The sequence below is a fragment of the Enhydra lutris genome, unplaced genomic scaffold (genome assembly GCF_002288905.1).
Source record: "Enhydra lutris kenyoni isolate GAN:26980312 unplaced genomic scaffold, ASM228890v2 scaffoldscaffold25, whole genome shotgun sequence".
In the NCBI taxonomy this organism is placed as follows: Eukaryota; Metazoa; Chordata; class Mammalia; order Carnivora; family Mustelidae; genus Enhydra; species Enhydra lutris.
The window spans coordinates 17,963,407-17,982,138 of NW_019154109.1; the positions used below are offsets into that span (position 1 = coordinate 17,963,407).

Here is an 18,732-nt window from a genome sequence, read left to right on the forward strand (position 1 = left end):
CATATATACATATATATGTATATATACATATATATACACACACACATATGCACATATATATGCACACACAGTATACATAGTATATCTTCACAGTATATCTATACTATATATCTATATCTCTCCAAGTGGGAATCTGTATTTAAATATTTAAATATTTCCATTTTGAATATTTCCACAATCATGTACTGAAGCAGAGCAGCCTTTCTGTTAGGAGAGAAGCATGAGGAGTTACTCTTTTTGGGTTCTAATCCCTTACCTACTTATGAATTATGACCACAGGCCAGCTTTCTGACCCTTAGGTGTCTCAGTTTCTGTACCCGTAAACTCTGGGCATGATGGTGTAGGCTGCCTGATTGGGCTACAGACTAACTTGAGGGAAGGCAATATCTGAATCCATAATTGTCTACAGCCTATTTCTTAGGTGTTGGATTTTTCATGCTGTCAGAGGACTAAATTACTCACAGGCGTGGTTCAGATAATCTGTAAGGAAAGCATCGACTGCCTTCAGGCATAAATGATCTACATGAACTGGATGACCTTTCATATACATGACTCTGTAAAACTCAATAAAATCAACGCATTTCAACTGGAATTTGTTGCCGTTTTAAGTGAGTTTCTACTGGTGGTCCTTAAAATGAGATATATATGAAATATTAGTAACAGGCATTGAAAAGGGCACACCAACTGAAAACGACTCATGAATTGATCAGGATGAGAAGAGGGAAATAAAGAGACGTCTCAAAGGAACCATTCTGACTGTAACTGAATCCTAAAGTCCAAGAGTAGAAGGAGAAAAGAAAACATCATTCAAGTGCTCAGCATTGAATTAAAAGAGTAGGAGATAGGAGTCGTAGAGCAGAGAAAGGCAAATGCATGGAGAAAAGCCAAGCATTTAACATTTCAGTACAGTGGAGATTATGGTGGCTGCAAATTACTGAATTTCCTTATAGGAAATCATGTTCTCTTTTAAAGGATAGAAGTATACTATAACCAAACTCATGACAATTATACTTTCAAGTAACATTATATTCAAGAGTAAATGTGTATTAAAAAGGATCACCTAAAGTCTCCCTATGAATCATAAAAAATATGATTTGGAAAATAGAACCAATACTTATGTCAGTGTCCATTACATTTGATATACGATTTAGAGAACAGCTTGTTTCTAATTTTTTAATCTGCAGATCAATAGTCAGGAGAAGACGTTTGTCCCTTATAATCTTAGATAGCAAGTGCTACCTGAGAACATTCATCTGGTTATTCTACCATGTCATCTGCTATTTTCTAAAGAATTACCAAATAGTCCTACAAAATAAGTAATTCTGCAAGTCCTTCCATCAATTTGGTCAGTGATGAGTTCAAGGGCTGAGAGGCCTGGGTTACTTTCAAAACTTTTCAGTAGGTGGCTATCAGATGTCGTACATCTTTTGGGCAAGAAACTTGTCTCAGCACGAGTTCACTCAAACTGGGTGCTTGGCGGGGCCCCCCTGAATCCGCATGTGATCTTGCTGTGGTGATACGCTTCTTTCTGCTCTTACCCGCTTTGGATCTCGCTAAGTGATGCCCTCCAGAGTGTCCCTGCTCACGGAGATTCCCGGGAACTTCCAGCACCCCCGGCAGTGTTGGCTGAGGTGGGGTTATAGCAGGATTCTGCTTTAAATGAATAATTCTGTGTGAAAATCTGGATGTTCAAAACTGATACACCAAGATATTGTGGAATTGCTTTAGAGGCATCTAAGGCGCATTTACAGATGATTTGTTTTATGGAACTGGACTAAGGAATGTGTCAGGAGCTCACATGCTGGAGTCCCGTCCTCATGATAGCACCGCCCACCCCAACCTCAGAAGCTATGCGTCCCAGTTAGTCAATCCCAGTTCTTGCCTGTTTGTGAGCAGCCACTGGAACTCTTTTCTGTATCAATGCTTCCAAGTAGGAATTCAGTTGATAGCTCATGAACTGGGCATCAACACGTCAAAACAAAGGCGATCTTGCATTGCAAATGCCTGTGAGGTGACCTCATGACTTCTGCTTCTGATTACTTGTTGTTACAAGTTTAATTGTTTCTTAATTCTATATTTTGTGTGAAATGCCAGGCCCTAGTTTAGGTCCCTCTCCCCAATATCTTAGAAGTCACATTCATCCCGAGGGGCACTTCCCAGGTAAGTTACTTCTGGGCCAAATCTCTTTCCAAGTGCAGATCAACATTGAAAGTATTATTAAAATAGTCCAAGAAAAGACCCTTGCTTTTGATTTTAGTAACATTCTTTTGATAAATATCTTTCTTCTCTGGAGTGTGGTGCTATACTAGTCCAAAGCTGCTTTTACCCTACATTCTCAGGCAGAGTCTTTTCTAGAAACAAAATGTGGCTTCGGGTGGTGGCCAAGTCTGACGCTGCTCAAAAGCTCGACAACAAGGACATACACTGCAGAGACAGCAGGGGTTCTTTAGCGCTCTTGGGACGAAACAGAAACAATGATTGCAAGAAACCTGAACATATCTGAGATTTCAGGGGAAAATTTCTTTCTTCAAATATTAGTGTCCAGGTAGCTGTTGACTGTAATTCTTCAGCTACAATATTCTGTCTAAGAGCATGTTTTTTAAGAGCATACAATAGTGGTGGATGCTATGCTCTTCTTTATTCCTTTACTTTGCAAACAGCCAGGCACAAAGCTTTCCTCGGGGTTGGAAAAATGAAAAGAAAATGAATTGTTTTATGTATTTTGATAGGCCTGACGCCCAGCGGTCAGTTTTCAGGTAGCTGGAGCGAATGCAGCACGGAGCATTGCGTGCGATGCTCTGAGAGCACTGAAGGCAAGCTCCGGAAGCTGTTCTGAGCACAGCATCACCGTCCTAGTTGACTTCCTCTGTTCCAGTTCAAGAAACAGACTGCCAATAAATCCAGACGGCCAGAGATCAAGGCTGGCTTCCCCGGCATATGAGCCAAGATCCCCTGTGGAGTAGGGTCCAGGGCTTGATTCTGTGCTCTGTTTTCAAGCATTCTTAAGGACTAAAAAAACCCCCAAAAACATATATATATATATATATATATTCTTTTCTAAAAAAAATTTTATTAAGTTTTTAGTTCAAATATAGTTAACATACAGTGCCATATTCATTGCAGGTGTACAATATAGCGATTCGGCAAGTCTATACGTGACTCAGTGCTCATCATGGTAAGTGTCCTCTACTCTCAATCCCTTTCACCTACTTCACCCTCTGCCCCAGGCCACCCCCACTCTGGCAACCACCAGTTTGTTCTCTAGGGTTAAGCGTCTGTTCCTTGGTTTGTCTCTCCTTTTCCCCCCTTTGTTCATCTGTTTTGTTTCTTAAATTCTGCATATCAGTGAAATCTTACATTATCTGTCTTTATCTGACTTATTTCACTTAGCATTGTACTCTTTAGCTCCATCCATGTTGTTGCAAATGGCAAGATCGTATTTTTTGTGACCAAATAACATTCCATTGTAGATATATATATTTTTAAAATATATATTTTTATATTATATATATGTATACATACATATATATATGGATTTTTTTATTTTTAAAAAAATCCATACATTGATGGACACTTGGGCTGCTTCCATCCTTTCAATCCTGGATCCTTTCTGGTTAATGTTTTTGTATTTTGGGGGCAAATACCCAGTAGTTCAATTACCAAATCATAGGGTAGCTCTATTTTTACTTTTTTTGAGGTACCTCCAAAATGCACCACTGCATTCCCACCTAGCAGTGCATGAGCATTCCTTTCTCTCCACATCCTCACCAACACCTGTTGTTTCTTGTGTTTCTGATTTTCGTCACTCTGACTTGCATGAGGTGACCTCTCACTGCAGTTTTCATTTACATTCCACTGATGCTGAGTGATGTTGAGGACATGTCTGTTGGCCATCTGTATGTTTTCTTTGGAGAAATGTCTGTTCATGTCTTCTGCCACCTTTTAATTGGATTATTTGTTTTTTTGGATGTTGAGTCATACCTAAATAATTTTTGGACAAAGGACCCCACATTCTCATTTTGCCCTGGACTCTGAAAATGATGTAGCCATTCCTGCCTGAGATTTAGATGTATTTGACAGTATGATTTTTGTATCCGATCAAAACAGAATAAAATCATTCAGATCCTAGTTTACTACTCAGTATCTACCCACTCAGCAAATCTTCGTGAATACTTAATATGTTAAGTACTCTGATAGGTGCCTATCACAGTATAGACGATACAATGGCAAACAGGATGCTATTGTCTGCCCTTAGAAAACTTCATATATTAGCTGAGGAATAGTGACAGGAAGAAGGAATATTGTGATAAAGTATCATAAATGCCATGAGAGCTGAGAGCCAAGTGCTGGCTACCATGGGAGGACACAGCAGAATTATCGAAACAGAAGATCCCCTTATAAGGAATTTCCACATTTTGTGGTACTGATGGTCAAAGTGTGTCCTTTTTTTTTTTTTCTTCAAAAATGATGTGCAGGAGATCTGTTCCAGTACATCAATAGTGCCTATCTGCTACAACCTGCATTGTTAGGGTTATGCTATTTTAGCACAGGAGATCTTCATGAGCTTCTAAGAAAATGGAAAAGGAAGGCAAATTGCTCTCTCCTTGCTAACTTAATGCTGGTGGGTCTTCCTTTTCAAGGAAAATGCAATGATAAGCAACTTTTAATAAATTATTTTGAAAACACTTTTCTCCCAGAGTTAAGAGACACATAAGCCCTTATCAAATCTGCTGCTAAAGAGGACATGATTAATTCATTTTGTTCTCGGTGGCCCTAATTATTTAGTTAATCCTTTCTCCATCTCTTCTGCCCAGTGCCCACGCTAGGAGGCCCATATATAAAGCAGTGGTAACCCAAAGTGAAACAATGCCATAACTGACATCCCAATTGTTCTGTGCGGGATGGCGGACCTGTTTAGTAATAAATGATATGAAAAGGTCTTTTATTGACAAGCTGCCATGTGCTGTTTGCATTAGCGGATATGAGAAGATGATGGCTGTTTCTCCTTCGTCCCCATGGTATTCAGCTCAGTGAGATAGCAGAAAATGCTTCAGTTTACTTAAAGCATTGATAACACCTCTAAATAATTAACTGAGGACTTCCTGTCTTCAATTACTTAATGCTTTTTTTAACATCTTGAGAGGATTATAAGCAATTTATGGATTTCACATGATGAGTGCATTCGCCACTATTCCCACAAAGCATTTAGGAGATCATGTTTCTAAAGCTTTGAGGTAATTAAAAATAAGCATGGAGACAACGGGGCTGAGGCAAGGTGTTCGCTTTCCCTTCTGTCATTTCTAAGGACCTAGATCTTCAAGTTCCAGGATGACTGGTGCTACAACTTCATTAGTGTTTGGCTGTTAACTTAGGGAATACCAAGGTTTTGGAAATGATCAGAAAAGCAAAACATTTATCCCAGAGGGTACAGGTAGCCCTTTAATCAAACATGGGAGATGCAATGTAAAGTAAATCTGGTTGTTTTAGTTTGTTCCACGAATGCAGTAAAATAGTCATTCATATCATAAAATACTTCCATAGTGAATTTGGTCAGTTAGAGAACTATGGAAACGAATGTTTCCTGGCAGATAAGGGATAGGAACATTAGATAGATCTCAGGTTTTAGATGAGCTAATGCCCAGCACCGCTGCCATCCAGTAGGGACAGCATATATAGGAGGCTGTACTTGGTGAGGTTATGCTAAGATCTAAGGACTTTGCTTCCTCATGCGATGAAGATACTTCTCTTTAGGACTGTCTTGCCAAGTGAAATACTGTCTATATCTATTTAAAATGGTGCAGACGGATGAACCAAATGAATCCTAAAGGCTTCTTTTCATTTTAAGATCTTATAAAAAGTAAAACCATATAGAAAAACTTTAAAATATTTTTCCTAATAAAAGAGAACTCCTGGCATCAAGTGATGTGCATGAAATACTCTCTGACATGAAAATATTCATTAAAAATGACAATGAGAAGAAGAACTGGTGGAATAAAGGTGTTTTAAAGAAAAATCTTCCCAATTATTTTATAATTAATGAGGCTATCAATCCTGTTGGTGTACACATTACATTTGAATTTAGTCTGTTGGCATGTAAATGCTCGTTTTAAAAAAAAATGCAAATGAGAACAGCTCACACAGTTCAAAGCCCATGCTGGCTGAGGAGACATATAGTGTAAGAAGAACATTCCATATCATGGTATCCCGGTTTTTTGTGAAACCTCTACTGATACAAAATCTAAATGTGTCTTAACTTGGCTTTTAAAACTCTGCAACTGACATTCCATTTTCCAAGCCAAGTTACTCTTTTGATTTTCCCCCACTGCATTCTTTGGAGTTCTGCTGTGGTATCCGTCGCACTGTATTTGCAATTAGTTCTTAACTTGTCAGTGTTCCCTATCACTGGAAGCTTCTTCTTCTTCTTCTTTTTAAGATTTTATTTATTTATTTGACAGACAGAGATCATAAGTAGGCAAAGGCAGACAGAGAGAGAGGAGGAAGCAGGCTCCCCGCTGAGCAGAGAGCCCGATGCAGGGCTTGATCCCACGACCCTGGGATCATGACCTGAGCTGAAGGCAGAGGCTTTAACCCACTGAGCCACCCAGGCGCCCCTCACTGGAAGCTTCCTGAGAGCAGCAATCTTGTTTTAGAGCACTTGGCTTCTGGAACTTCCTGAAGACAGTGGACATCTGTCAGTGCTTGTGTGTCAGGGCATCATAGAATTAAGAGCAAATCATGAACTGATTTTTCCACCTGTGTAGTATAACCTGTGCTTCCTCTGAGGGAAACTCAGGTACACTTTCCCAGGCTTTTCTCTACTTCTTTATGAGTTTCCTGATCTCTAGTATCAATGCTCCATGCAAGCCATGGGGTCCAATGGAAGAAGAATATTCACTCAGGGGACCTTGGAAGGAAGCTGCTGACAATGGAGGAAAAGGAAGTTTGTAATCTCTTGCCTATGGCCTCAGAACCTAAACTCACACAACTGTTTGGGATGATTCAGTAGATCTGAGTAATGAACTCAGTTACTTACCATCTCAACGTATTCTTTTCTGTAAAATGCGAGTAATAACTCTTTTTACCACATAGATTTGTGGAGAGAATCAAACGAGATAGTACATGCCGGGTGTCACATGGGAAATTCATGTGTTCCCCAAACATTTGTGTAGTTTTGTGTAGCATCTACAGATGTGTCAGGGATTGTTCTAGGCGCTGGAAGTACTGTATTGAACTAGGTACCCATTTATACCGAACAATATCGAACTGTATTGAACTAGGTATCCCCGACCCAATGGGGGGAGATACAGAAAACAAGCACTATTAGGTAGTGAGAGATCCATGACAAAAATAAGACCAGGTGATAACCGTGGTGTAATAAAAAGGCTTCCTTAGAACGGGAATGTCAGAAAATGCTTCTCTTCTCTTCAGAAATGACATTCAAAACAAAACATGTTAATTATTATTATAATCACGTCTAGTAATTATCTGACTTTATGCCATTACACTGTACTATTATTTTTTTACAGTTAATTGTAATAAATGTTATAACAAACCATAAAAGTAATACGGTCACTATTAATTAACGTTAATAATAACAAATTGTCACAGTCACCTGTCAACTATTCTGTGTATTAGTTACCCACTCAGTAGATAAATGTTAGCCTCTGGACGATTTCTCCCTGCCTTCCAGTACATTCCTGGCTATCCTCATCCCATTATCTAGGAGTATATCCTTGGGGAATGAAAATGCATCTTACCGTTTGTCTGAGGGAAAAAAGAAGTTAATACTGATGCAAAAACCCTACACATAATGCATATCAAAGCCAAATATAAATTATTTCTGAAGTTATCTGCTGTTGTGGTTTATTGCTGCCAGTGTGGGCTCTTCTATTAGCATGGATAAGTGGGACCTGACCATATGTCAAGAGAACACGTCCTTTCGAAGTGACCTCATATATCAAACGCACACCCCTGGGATGCTTTGCCCCCCTAACCACAATGACAGACTCTTCCGGTAGGTTTTCCTCTTTTTTTTTCACCTGTGACCGTATGCTGCCTCCTGTCAGTGGTGCCAGTGTAGATGAGACCTTTCCCAACCTGCCTGAGCTGGTACTCTTTAAGGATGCCATTTGGTTTCTCAGGGACGCTCCAGCTCAAATGCAGAGCCTCTGCACTGGGCGCCGTGACTCTGGGCGGCAGGACGCTCTCCGGGACTCCTTGGGTAGTGACGGCAACTACCTGCAAACAGGAATTAAACAGCAATTTGTGGTAATAGGACACTAGGTATTCTGATCAACGAGAATGTCACTTTTGTTTTAAAATGTTGTTGTCTGGCCTGGCATATCATTAGCGGGGGCTTGGAGAAACGGTCTCCTTCTTCTTCTTCTTCCTTTTTTTTCCTTTTATTCTTTTCCTTCCATCCTATTTAAACAATGAAATCTGACCTTGAATACATTACCTAAGTCTCAGACTACCATTTATCACAACAAGTTCAACAACAATTTTGACGGCAGAGTGCAGCCCTCAGTTTAAACAAGTAAAATCTGGCGGGCAGACTGTCTTGCTAGAGAACTCTTGATGACTCTCTTCCATATGGCCCATCAGTGTCTTTGCATTTTAACAGCCTGATTTTGTACATTTTAAGCACCAGTAAATATGAAGCAAAACCCACATCTGAACTTGCTTGCATATAATATGCTTTGAACAGTATAAAAGGACAGATTTTTTTTTTTTAATATTCTTCCTATGATACCCAGGATGTCTTGATAGCGTCTCTACCAACATTCTGGAAAAAGAACTGAATGAGAAAGAAAAAAGGATAAGTCAACCGGTTATTTATGCAGCATTATCAAAATACAGTTTTGGATAAAAATTAGCTACATTTGTTTTTTCACAGAATTAACTCTGGTTTCAGTTTTTTAACCAATTGTTTTGGCATCTGGTAGGCAGGAGCTGTGCCTGTGTAAAAAGACATGGAATTGTTCTAGGACCGTTCGGACCATAACTTTTGATGGGGCCCAATCAGCTGCCATCTGTTTAAATGGTGCCACGCTCGGAGACGTTTCTGGAGGCCTGCTGAATGAAAAGCTGCACATATGCACAGCGGCGGACCCATCTGACTGAATGTTTTCCTTGGATGGTTCTTGCACAGTGTGTGAAGATGCTGTTCTTATAAAGTTATAACCACATGAAAAGAATCAGAGCTGCTGTGTGTTTGTTTCTCCAGGTTTCTTCTGACTAGGCTGGCTTCTGTGAGATGGCTCTTTCTTTATTTTTCTCCTAAATCATCTCACTGTTTCTTTCCAGTCTCCTTTGTGGGCTCTTTGCGTTCCCAGTGTTCATCATTTATGGTCTTGTTTTTTTTTTTTTTTTCTCTCTCTCTTCTCCTTAAATGACCCTATTCAAACTCCTTGCTTCAACTTCCCACATGGATCCTTCTAGCAAATCAGTCACTTCGTAATCCAGACTCTGACAAGACATTTTTGCTTAAAGTGCCAAGTAATATTTTCTTCTGTCACTCTATCTGTTCCTTCTCTTAAATATATATTTTAAAAAGGCTTAAAATTTTAATCTTCTTCTACACTCAAATTTTCCTCTTTCATTTGCTTGCAGAAAGGCACCGTGATCTATAATTTGCTCAAGCCAACGAGCCAGAGATCTTGAATAACATCTTTGATACTTTCCTCTTATTACCCTGCATAGAGTTGACAGCAATTTCTCGTATTCCCCTGCATCTGGTTGACACCAAGTCCTATAGATTTCATCCCCCAACATCTGTTGTATCTTCCTGATATTCTCCATTCTGACTCCTGTTACATGAGCTCATTTCTTTCCTATACTGTAGCAGAAATCTTGGTATCATTTTATTTTCTATGCCAGGCTCTTTTGCCCCTTTCTGTGTTTCAAGGGAAGGCAATTTTTGTTAGTGAGATATATATATATATATATATATATATATATATATATATATATATATATTTATTTATTTGACAGAAAGAGATCACAAGTAGGCAGAGAGGCAGGCAGAGAGAGAGAGAGAGGAGGAAGCAGACTCCCTGAGGAGCAGAGAGCCCGATGCGGGACTCGATCCCAGGACCCTGAGATCATGACCTGAGCCAAAGGCAGAGGCTTTAACCCACTGAGCCACCCAGGTGCCCTTAAAGTGATATTTAAAAAGAAACTTTTAAACTGAGGAACGATTTGAGAATTGTTATGGATTTACAGAAGATCATCTGAGAATAGTTGGCAGAACTTTGGAAAACAGTATGGAGGTTCCTCAAAAAGTTAAAAAGAGAGCTACCCTATGACCCAACAATTGCACTAGTGGGTATTTACCCCAAAGATACAGATGAAACAAAAAGAAGGGGCACATGCACCCCACTGTTCATAGCAGCAATGTCCACAATAGCCAAACTGTGGAAGGAGCCGACATGCCCTTCAACAGACAAATGGATAAAGAAGATGTGGCCCATATACACAATGGAATATTCCTCAGCCATCAGAAAGGATGAACACCCACCATTTGTACTGACATGGATGGAACTGGAGGGTACCATACTGAGTGAAATAAGTCAAACAGAGAAAGACAATTATCATATGGTTTCACTCATATGTGGAACATAAGGAATGTCATGGAGGACATTAGGGGAAGGAAGGAAAAGCTGGAGGTGGGAAAGTCAGAGGGGGAAACATACAGTAAGAGGCTATGGACTCTGGGAAACAATTTGAGGGTTTCGCGGGGGTTCGGGGGATGGGTGAGCCTGGTGATGGGTATTAAGGAGGGCACATGTTATAATGAGCCCTGGGTATTATACGCAAATAATGAATCATGGAACACTACATCAAAAACTAAAGATGTACTATATGGTGACTAACATAACCTAATTAAAAATATAGTTGGCAGAGGGAAAATGTGATAAAGAGGGTAATATTGGTTCAAATTTTCTTTCTTTTTTTTTTAAACTAATGAAACATTGACACGTGCATACATTTCCTTTGCAGTGCTCTCTCCTTCTGGACATACGTATTAGTAGTCAGCTGAGATGCCATGTGAATGTGTTACCATTGAGGCAGATATTGTTTTCTGACAGTGCAAAAATCATTCACAACCTGGATGTTCCTATAGTCTTCCCACTGGCTACTTCTGTCCAGAGTTTGGGCTCCTTCCCTTACCTTGTTGCTGATGGCACAGCCAGCAACCGTGCAGGCTTTCAGCTGGTACGAGTATTCTTGAAATGGCTGAATTCCCTTCGTATCAGAAAAGCTCAGTGACGTTCCCTGAAAACGTTCAATCCCATTTCGGAGAAGAATGTAGTAGATAATTGGACCTAAAAGAGACAGAGAAATACCCAGATTTGAGTGTCAGATCCTTTTAACTATTTGCAAACAACTCACATGTCTTAGGGTCCTGAGGAAATAGGATAATCTAGCATTACCTACTTTTAATTTGCTATCGGATTGCTATACTCAAGCAGTTCTGAGCGATACGCACTCTTATTGAAGAGAGGGATTCTGGACATAGATAATTAAAGTCATTTATGTTTATTTTCCCTCACTACCAAACAAAATTTCTTCCAATATGAAAACTATTTTGCCTTTCCTTAGCAGTCTTTGCTTGTTTGAAAGCAGCTCAGACATATATGCTAGGGTTTGAGAAAAAAATTCCAGGACTAAAAACTTGTGAGGTATATTTTACAGAATGAATGATTAGTAGGCACACACCTAAGGTTCCTTTTACCAGCAAATAATTTTTAATGGTTAGATGCATGCCAGTTACATGTAGATTACACTCATTTCAATTTCCTTACGGATTTATAGGATTTTGTTATTTCAATTTAAAAAGTAGCTTAATACCATTTGACTGTATAGGTTTCTTCCAACTTAAGAGTATCACATCTTCAAGATTATCCATTTTGGCCCACCTAGGGGCACGAAGTCCTTCAGGCACATCTTCTTTTGTCCTGGCTCTAATGGCTTTGCTGAATCCTCGCCCATAGCTGTTCCATGCAGAAATCCTATACTCGTACGTCATATAAGGCTCCAGGTTCACATCTGGAAAGGGAGAAATTGAACAGCGAGCTTTTAAAAACATTTTTTTTTACCATCATATTGAAAATGAATATAAAAACTTTTAAAAACTTAAACATAAATGCTTAATGCTAGAACTCTCATCTCTTAATGTTCTAAATCATAAGAAAAGCACTTTATGTGTTTATTGGATGCAAAGATACGGAACTCCACAGAAAAGAATTCACTTTCTCTGATCAAATAATGGATAACATGAAAGGAATGACTGAAAACCCAAAGTACTAGACTAATGTTCACTGGATGTTAGTCCTTCCCACTTCTGTATGGGGCACGTTCACCAACCTGCTTTTATAGTCTGATACTATAAATCTTACCAATTATTACATCATTCATATTACATTAAATTATTATATAAATTATATATAATGTAATAAATTATATTATGTAAAATATAATGGATTATATATAATATATAGTTACTATGATATATAAGACTGGAAACTTGGGGGACGCCTGGGTGGCTCAGTTGGTTGGACAGCTGCCTTCGGCTCAGGTCATGGTCCCAGCATCCTGGGATCGAGTCCCACATCGGGCTCCTTGCTTGGCGGGGAGCCTGCTTCTCCCTCTGCCTCTGCCTGCCATTCTGTCTGCCTGTGCTCGCTCTCTCTCCCTCTCTCTCTGACAAATAAATAAAATTAAAAAAAAAAAAAAGACTGGAAACTTGGCTTATGGCTAGTGGATATAACTAGTTATATATGGATATAATATATATATAGTATATATATATAAATATATATTTATATATATAAATTTATATATTTATATATAGGGTTATAAATGGTTAGTGGTTAGTGGAATGCACGATCCACTACACACATCCTTCCCTCTTTTGCCAAACCAGAACTGAAACCCAAACTCAAAACAACCAATCTAAAGAAAAGAATTAAACCAAACCGTTGAGTATTTTGTTCTGGTAATGATTTTGTTAGATAATCATCCATGTGATTCAATGGCATGCCAAAAGTCTTTGTTCAGTTTTAAGCTTTGGTAACTTCAGAAACACAAATGCTACAAATTTACAAAAAAGCAAACAAACTGAAAAATTAATTGGCTAAATCTGTTTAATTTTGTGAATTTTGACTATGTTTGTACGCATGCATTTTTGTGTGGTGGTTTCTGGATGACTTCTCGGAGGGGAGATCAGAAGAAGAGGTCCTTCCTTGGCTTCTCAGCCACTTGCTTTATCTTTATGTGGGGTTGAGTCTCCATCCATCCATGTGGGTTTTTTTTATTGCATTTTCCTTAAATATATTTCCTTACCATAAACCCTGACCTGCCTAATTTATAGAATTAGTATGAAAATAAAATGCATGATGCTATGTGCCAAAATATCATTAAATGTAAACTGCTATAAAATAGAAGGGCTTATCTTCTGTCTTCAGGGGGCATCTGCCATTTGTTACCTGGGATGACCACTGGTGGGTGCCCAGATCTCCCTTCTGTCCTGGTCAGAGGCCTTCTGCCTAGGGTCTAATTTTCCCAGTTTTCTCTGCAGCTTGGGGTTATCAGGTGACTCAGATCTCAACAACAGAAGAAGCACAACAGTGATATAGGCAACCAGTGTCTCACTTCCTAAAAGGAATCACTTTCCCTCCATTGACCTTCTCATCTCCTTTTGGTGGCCTGGAAGTAGGATGTTGTGGTGACCCAGGTTGCACCATGGGAAGGATGGCAGCACCAGAAACATCATGAGCCATCACCTGGAAGGAATCTGGATCCCTGAATGACTGTAGGGCCGAGCTGCCCAGACCATCCACCTACTCACATGAGGTCACTATATTTTTCAATCAATTGGCTATAGCAGATTGAACTGCTCATTGCTAGTAACTGTTCTTTCCAACCCTTCAGGCCCACATCACCAATTCTAATTTCAGTTGCAGTAGCTTGCTATGCTGTGTTTCTTGTTCTTTCCTCTTTGGCATTTCATTCTTTTTACTCTCTCATCTCTTGTCTTCATTTCTTTGTTTTCCTGTGAGGCCTGGTCTTTAAAAGATGCTCCTAGCTCATGAAAGAATTCTTTTTGTTTTACACATAAGGAAGCATAGTTGAAATTTTGCCTTCCCTCAACAATCTCTCTTATTTCTGAGTTCTTTTTTCTTTGCCAGAATTTCCAACTCAACTCTTTTTTAAAAAAAGAAAAGAAAATAACCCCCCCCATCTTTTGTAATCTCAAAATCATTATGTACGTTATAAGGGACTAGTCTTCAAATAACAGAGGTTTTTGCTTTTTGGGGGGGTATGCTCACTCAATTTTTACTTGTTACTGGCTTAAATGTCCCATGCATACTTGTCTGCAATCATTTCTTCAGCTGATAGTTCTTCAAAAACGCATGTACAGGATTGTGTTGTTCTATTGCTGAAAAGCTTTAATATGGCCTCATTTCTGCCTGCTTAGTGTGGTATAAAAGGCCTTCATCTGCTGACCCCTGCTCTTTGGCCTCATCCCCATGGTTTCTCCTCTCCTTCACGATGCTACATGCATATCAAGGGCCTTGTTTTTCACATCTTACTGGGCTTTCTCTCACTTCCTGTGCTTTGTACACATTGCCCTCTCTGCCTACCTTCCATTCCTTTGAACTGGTATGTTTCTACTTGTTCTTCAGTTCTCAGCTCAGCTCAGGCATGATATCCTTCATAAGTCTTTCCTAACCTCTTCAATCTGGGTTAGATGTCCTTGCAATGCCCTTGAAAAGCATCCTATGCTTACTTCTGTTGCAGTTCTTACATGGATGTATTTCCCACATTACAGGGTACTCATATTTGTCCCCTGTCTGTTCATACGGGCTTCAAATCCCTGATGGAAAGTCTTACTTATTTGTTTTCACAGCTGGTGGGCTACCAGTGTGGGGACTGGTTATTAGTAAAAATTTAAGAAATATTTTTTGATAAATGAAATGATTGTATGCGTGAATGAATTTGGGTGCGCTCTGATGTTGTTTAGCTTTTAACTGTAAATTTCTAAGAAAGGTGGATTTCTTAGTCCAAATTGGTCTCAATGGTATTGTTTTAGCATGATTTAGGTGTTTAGTTTTGTTCTTGGAAGAGAAATTTTTGTTATTTTTCATATTTAATTTATAGTATTCTTTGGTAGGCAAAGCTATCTGAAATATGGATGTTTAAATAAGTTAAACATTTTCTCCTCTGGAGAAGGCGATTGCAAATATGCTGTAAGGGACCTTCAAAATCTTGACCTTGACTTCAAAAGGCAGATAAAACTACAGAATTCTCTTGGATCATGTGCATCTAGACCAAACCCACTAATTTGGAAATGAGGGTCCTTAAATCTGTAACTGGACGTGGAAGGACATTGGAGGGTTTAAGGAATTGTTCTCTATTCTGAGGACTTTCCTGATTAAATGCATTCCAATAAATGTTTTTGTTTTGTTTTGTTTGCTTAAAGTGTGTTAATCCAAGAATGAGGTAAAGTGAAGCAAGGGCGTCTTGTTCATACCGCTATTTCAATCTCGTAGGAGGGATGGAACAAAGGTCCAGATGCACATGACACAAGGTAGAAGTGAACGTCATGTTGATGTGTGAGAGGAGAGAGACACTGGGCTTGAGAAGCCTGCACTGTGGACAAGAATGTTCACTTACTCCCTGGGAATGACGAAGAAGGACATTTCAGGTGGAAGAAATACTTGAGGGGAGTTTGGAGAACTGTGAGAGGACCTCCTACACCATGAAGAGTCTTCTAAATCTGCGGGTCTTGAGGGCGATTTAAATCTGACATCTTCCCTTAGCAACTTACTTTTATAGATGACCCTCAGTCTCTTCATCTGTTAAATGGCCATACTTCCGTGATTGCTTTGTGGGTAAATTAAGGTAAGGTTTTAAAGAATCTAGCACATCACTGGAACCTTATCTCTGTTCCTGCCTTCCCTCCTTAATCTACTTCCTCACTCCAGCATCTTGCCTTATTTTTTTGTAATCTTAAGGTTTGCCATTATCACCCACCATCAGTTAAGTAAGGCAGAATGGTGAGTCATGATGGAACAGAGCAGTTTAGTTAACCTTAGCTTGCTTGAATTATGTCACTTAAATGTATTCTATTTGACTCTAGATGATGGATGATTTTATACACACACACACACACACACACACACACACACAGAGACACACTTAAGTTTTCAAAAGGCAGAAACAAACTCTGTAGGGACTTAAGTAAATGGACAAATAATAAAAATTTAATAGAGGACAGAACTATTTTGGAGATGAGCTTAAACTTTTACAGTGTTTTTCACTCAGTTTAGCCAAGCCTGGGAACCACTATTTCCGAGGAACTCAGCAGGGCAAAGATGGGGCCTGAAAATTAATATTTTCAGTAACTGTGAAGGTTATTGTTCCCAAGACAATGGCCATTTAGTGGCGACAGCAGGCTGTGGGAGAGTGCAGTCTCCAGACCCAGACCCAAGATCAAGAAAGGGATAGTTTAAGCTCGTCCCCAGAATAATGCTGCAAGGTCTTAATGGTGATCAGACAGGTTTCTTCCTGTTTTCAGCCTACAGGTACCGCAACATTCATGCTTTGCATTTATTGAAAGCCAGCATTCCCACTTTTAAGAAAAGAAAATGGGGCTCACTGATGATTAACTGGGTGTACCATAAAAGAACACATAAGCTATTCCCTTGTTCTGAATTTTCTACACGTTTACTTTAAAACAGTACATACCTTTGTCTGAATTTAGACTTTCCACTTTTTTTAAACTACTAACTTTGAACAGATCCAAAGTGTGCCTTTAATTACCTTGTCACTAGCTAGCCCACAGTATGAAGAAATTAGCTGATACTAGGTTAAGGAGGGGGCTGACATCAGGATGAAACAAGGATGCATTTTCTGCAGCTTTTCGCTATCTCTCCTAAGCCACGGACAGGTGGCCAGGTTTCTGTTACCTGTGAAGGAGAACGTGTTTGCACTTCCCGTGTGAACGGTCTCTTCAGCAGACGAGCATATTTTGTCTGTTGGTTCCTTGCCCGGGGAATCATGAGGTCCTCTGATCACAGCACAAACATGGCTGGTGAAGTTGAAGTCACACCTGCCGCAGTACGCTGTGGCTTCCAGAGACGCTGGGCAGAGTGTCCCACACTCTCCATTTTCCTGAGTGGTGGAGGTGGGGAGAAGGAGATTTAAAAGTTACATTTGGACAGGGGCGCCTGGGTGACTTAGCTGGTCGAACATCAGACTCATGGTTTCAGCTCAGTTCATGATCTCATGGGTCCTGATCTCATGGGCTGTGGGATCCAGCCCTGCGTGGGGCTCTGTGCTCAGCAGGGAGTCTGCAGGAGCTTCTCTCCCCCTGCCCCTCCCCCACAACACACATGTGTTCTCTCTCTCTCTAAAATAAATAAACAAGTCTTTTAAAAATTTACATTTAGATGTACATGGGGCAGGTTTCTACAAGATGAAAATGAGATTTTCTTCCACTTAGCTCACGAATAAATGTCTCAAGACTTGTGAAAACAAGTGGAGGTGGTGCGTATACTAGAAAGCAGTTCTGGTGTGGATGATATAGATTTGGATTTGGAGTCTTGTCTTGCCACTTCTACTTCTGTGACCTTGAGCACGTCACGTACACTCTCGAAGCCTCAGCTCCTTCCGTCAGAAAACGGAAATTACATTTACCATGAAGGTTTGTTATGTGCATCAAATGAGATAACACCTGTAAATACCTTACACTTAGATATAACTATATAAGATGATAGTATATATAATTTAACCCACCGAGCCACCCAAGCACCCCGATTATAAATATAATTTAAGTATAAAAAAGAGCAGGAGGAATTATTTTACTATTGTTACTTTGACACTTTTCTAATGGAGCTTTAGAGAAAATAATGAGATATTTGAGAATCTGCACTTTTGTGCTGTAGGACAAGTTGGACTTCTAAGAAGTTTTCCTTGTCTAAGTTTTAAAAAAATCTACATATTTCATGAACTCTCATTATAGTTATTATTATTTACATTTGTAAACCTTTCCTCTGATGAATCTCTGGACTTTTTATAGTTATTGGTAAGTACAAGTGTGTTCTAATGTCAGAAAATGAAATATTTCATCATCCCAGATTATAGGAGATATGAATAAGGCAACAATTTTGGAATGCAAAACTTTCCTTCATCTTTCCTTTCCATAGGCGGCTTAATTAATTAATTAATTAATTTTAGAGAGAGAGAGCAGGAGCAGGGGAAGGAGCAGGTGTGGGGGGGAGGAGGAGAAGGTATCTCAGGCAGAATGCACTGAGCAGGGAGCCTGGCCTGGGGCTCCATCTCACGATCTTAACATCATGACTTGAACCGAAACCAAGAGTTGGATGTTCAACCGACCGAGACACCCAGGCACCGTAGATGGCATAATGTATTGAAAATAATTTTTTGCTGTTTAAAATTGATCTACATTCAAACTCTCTTACCTCGTATACGTAAAATTATTCTCCCAACCCAAAAGCTGTCAAAGTAAATCTGCTTCAGAAAGCTACAGTAGGATTTCCATTTGAATATAGTGAATCAAACACCTGCACTTAGCTTCATGTCCTCGTGAAGCCCAATGAGATGACCGTAAGAGAACAGAGAAAGTCCAAGGAAACAGGAAGGGAACTAATAGCCACAGGACAGCCCAAACATTTTTGGAAGCTAGGAACTGGATGAATGTGG

At 39.5% G+C, this 18,732-nt stretch overlaps 1 protein-coding gene across 1 annotated transcript in view; it reads right to left on the minus strand.

Moving 5' to 3' along the window:
* Positions 1–18,732, minus strand: part of LOC111151119 (usherin) — a 680,307-nt gene that overhangs the window by 137,593 nt on the left and 523,982 nt on the right. Inside the window, exons 51-54 of the mRNA XM_022508904.1 lie at positions 16,977–17,181; positions 11,854–12,051; positions 11,173–11,327; positions 8,040–8,238 (exon numbers count right to left, since the gene is read on the minus strand). Of these exons, the coding sequence (XP_022364612.1) occupies positions 8,040–8,238; positions 11,173–11,327; positions 11,854–12,051; positions 16,977–17,181 (757 nt within the window). The remainder of the gene's footprint in view (positions 1–8,039; positions 8,239–11,172; positions 11,328–11,853; positions 12,052–16,976; positions 17,182–18,732) is intronic.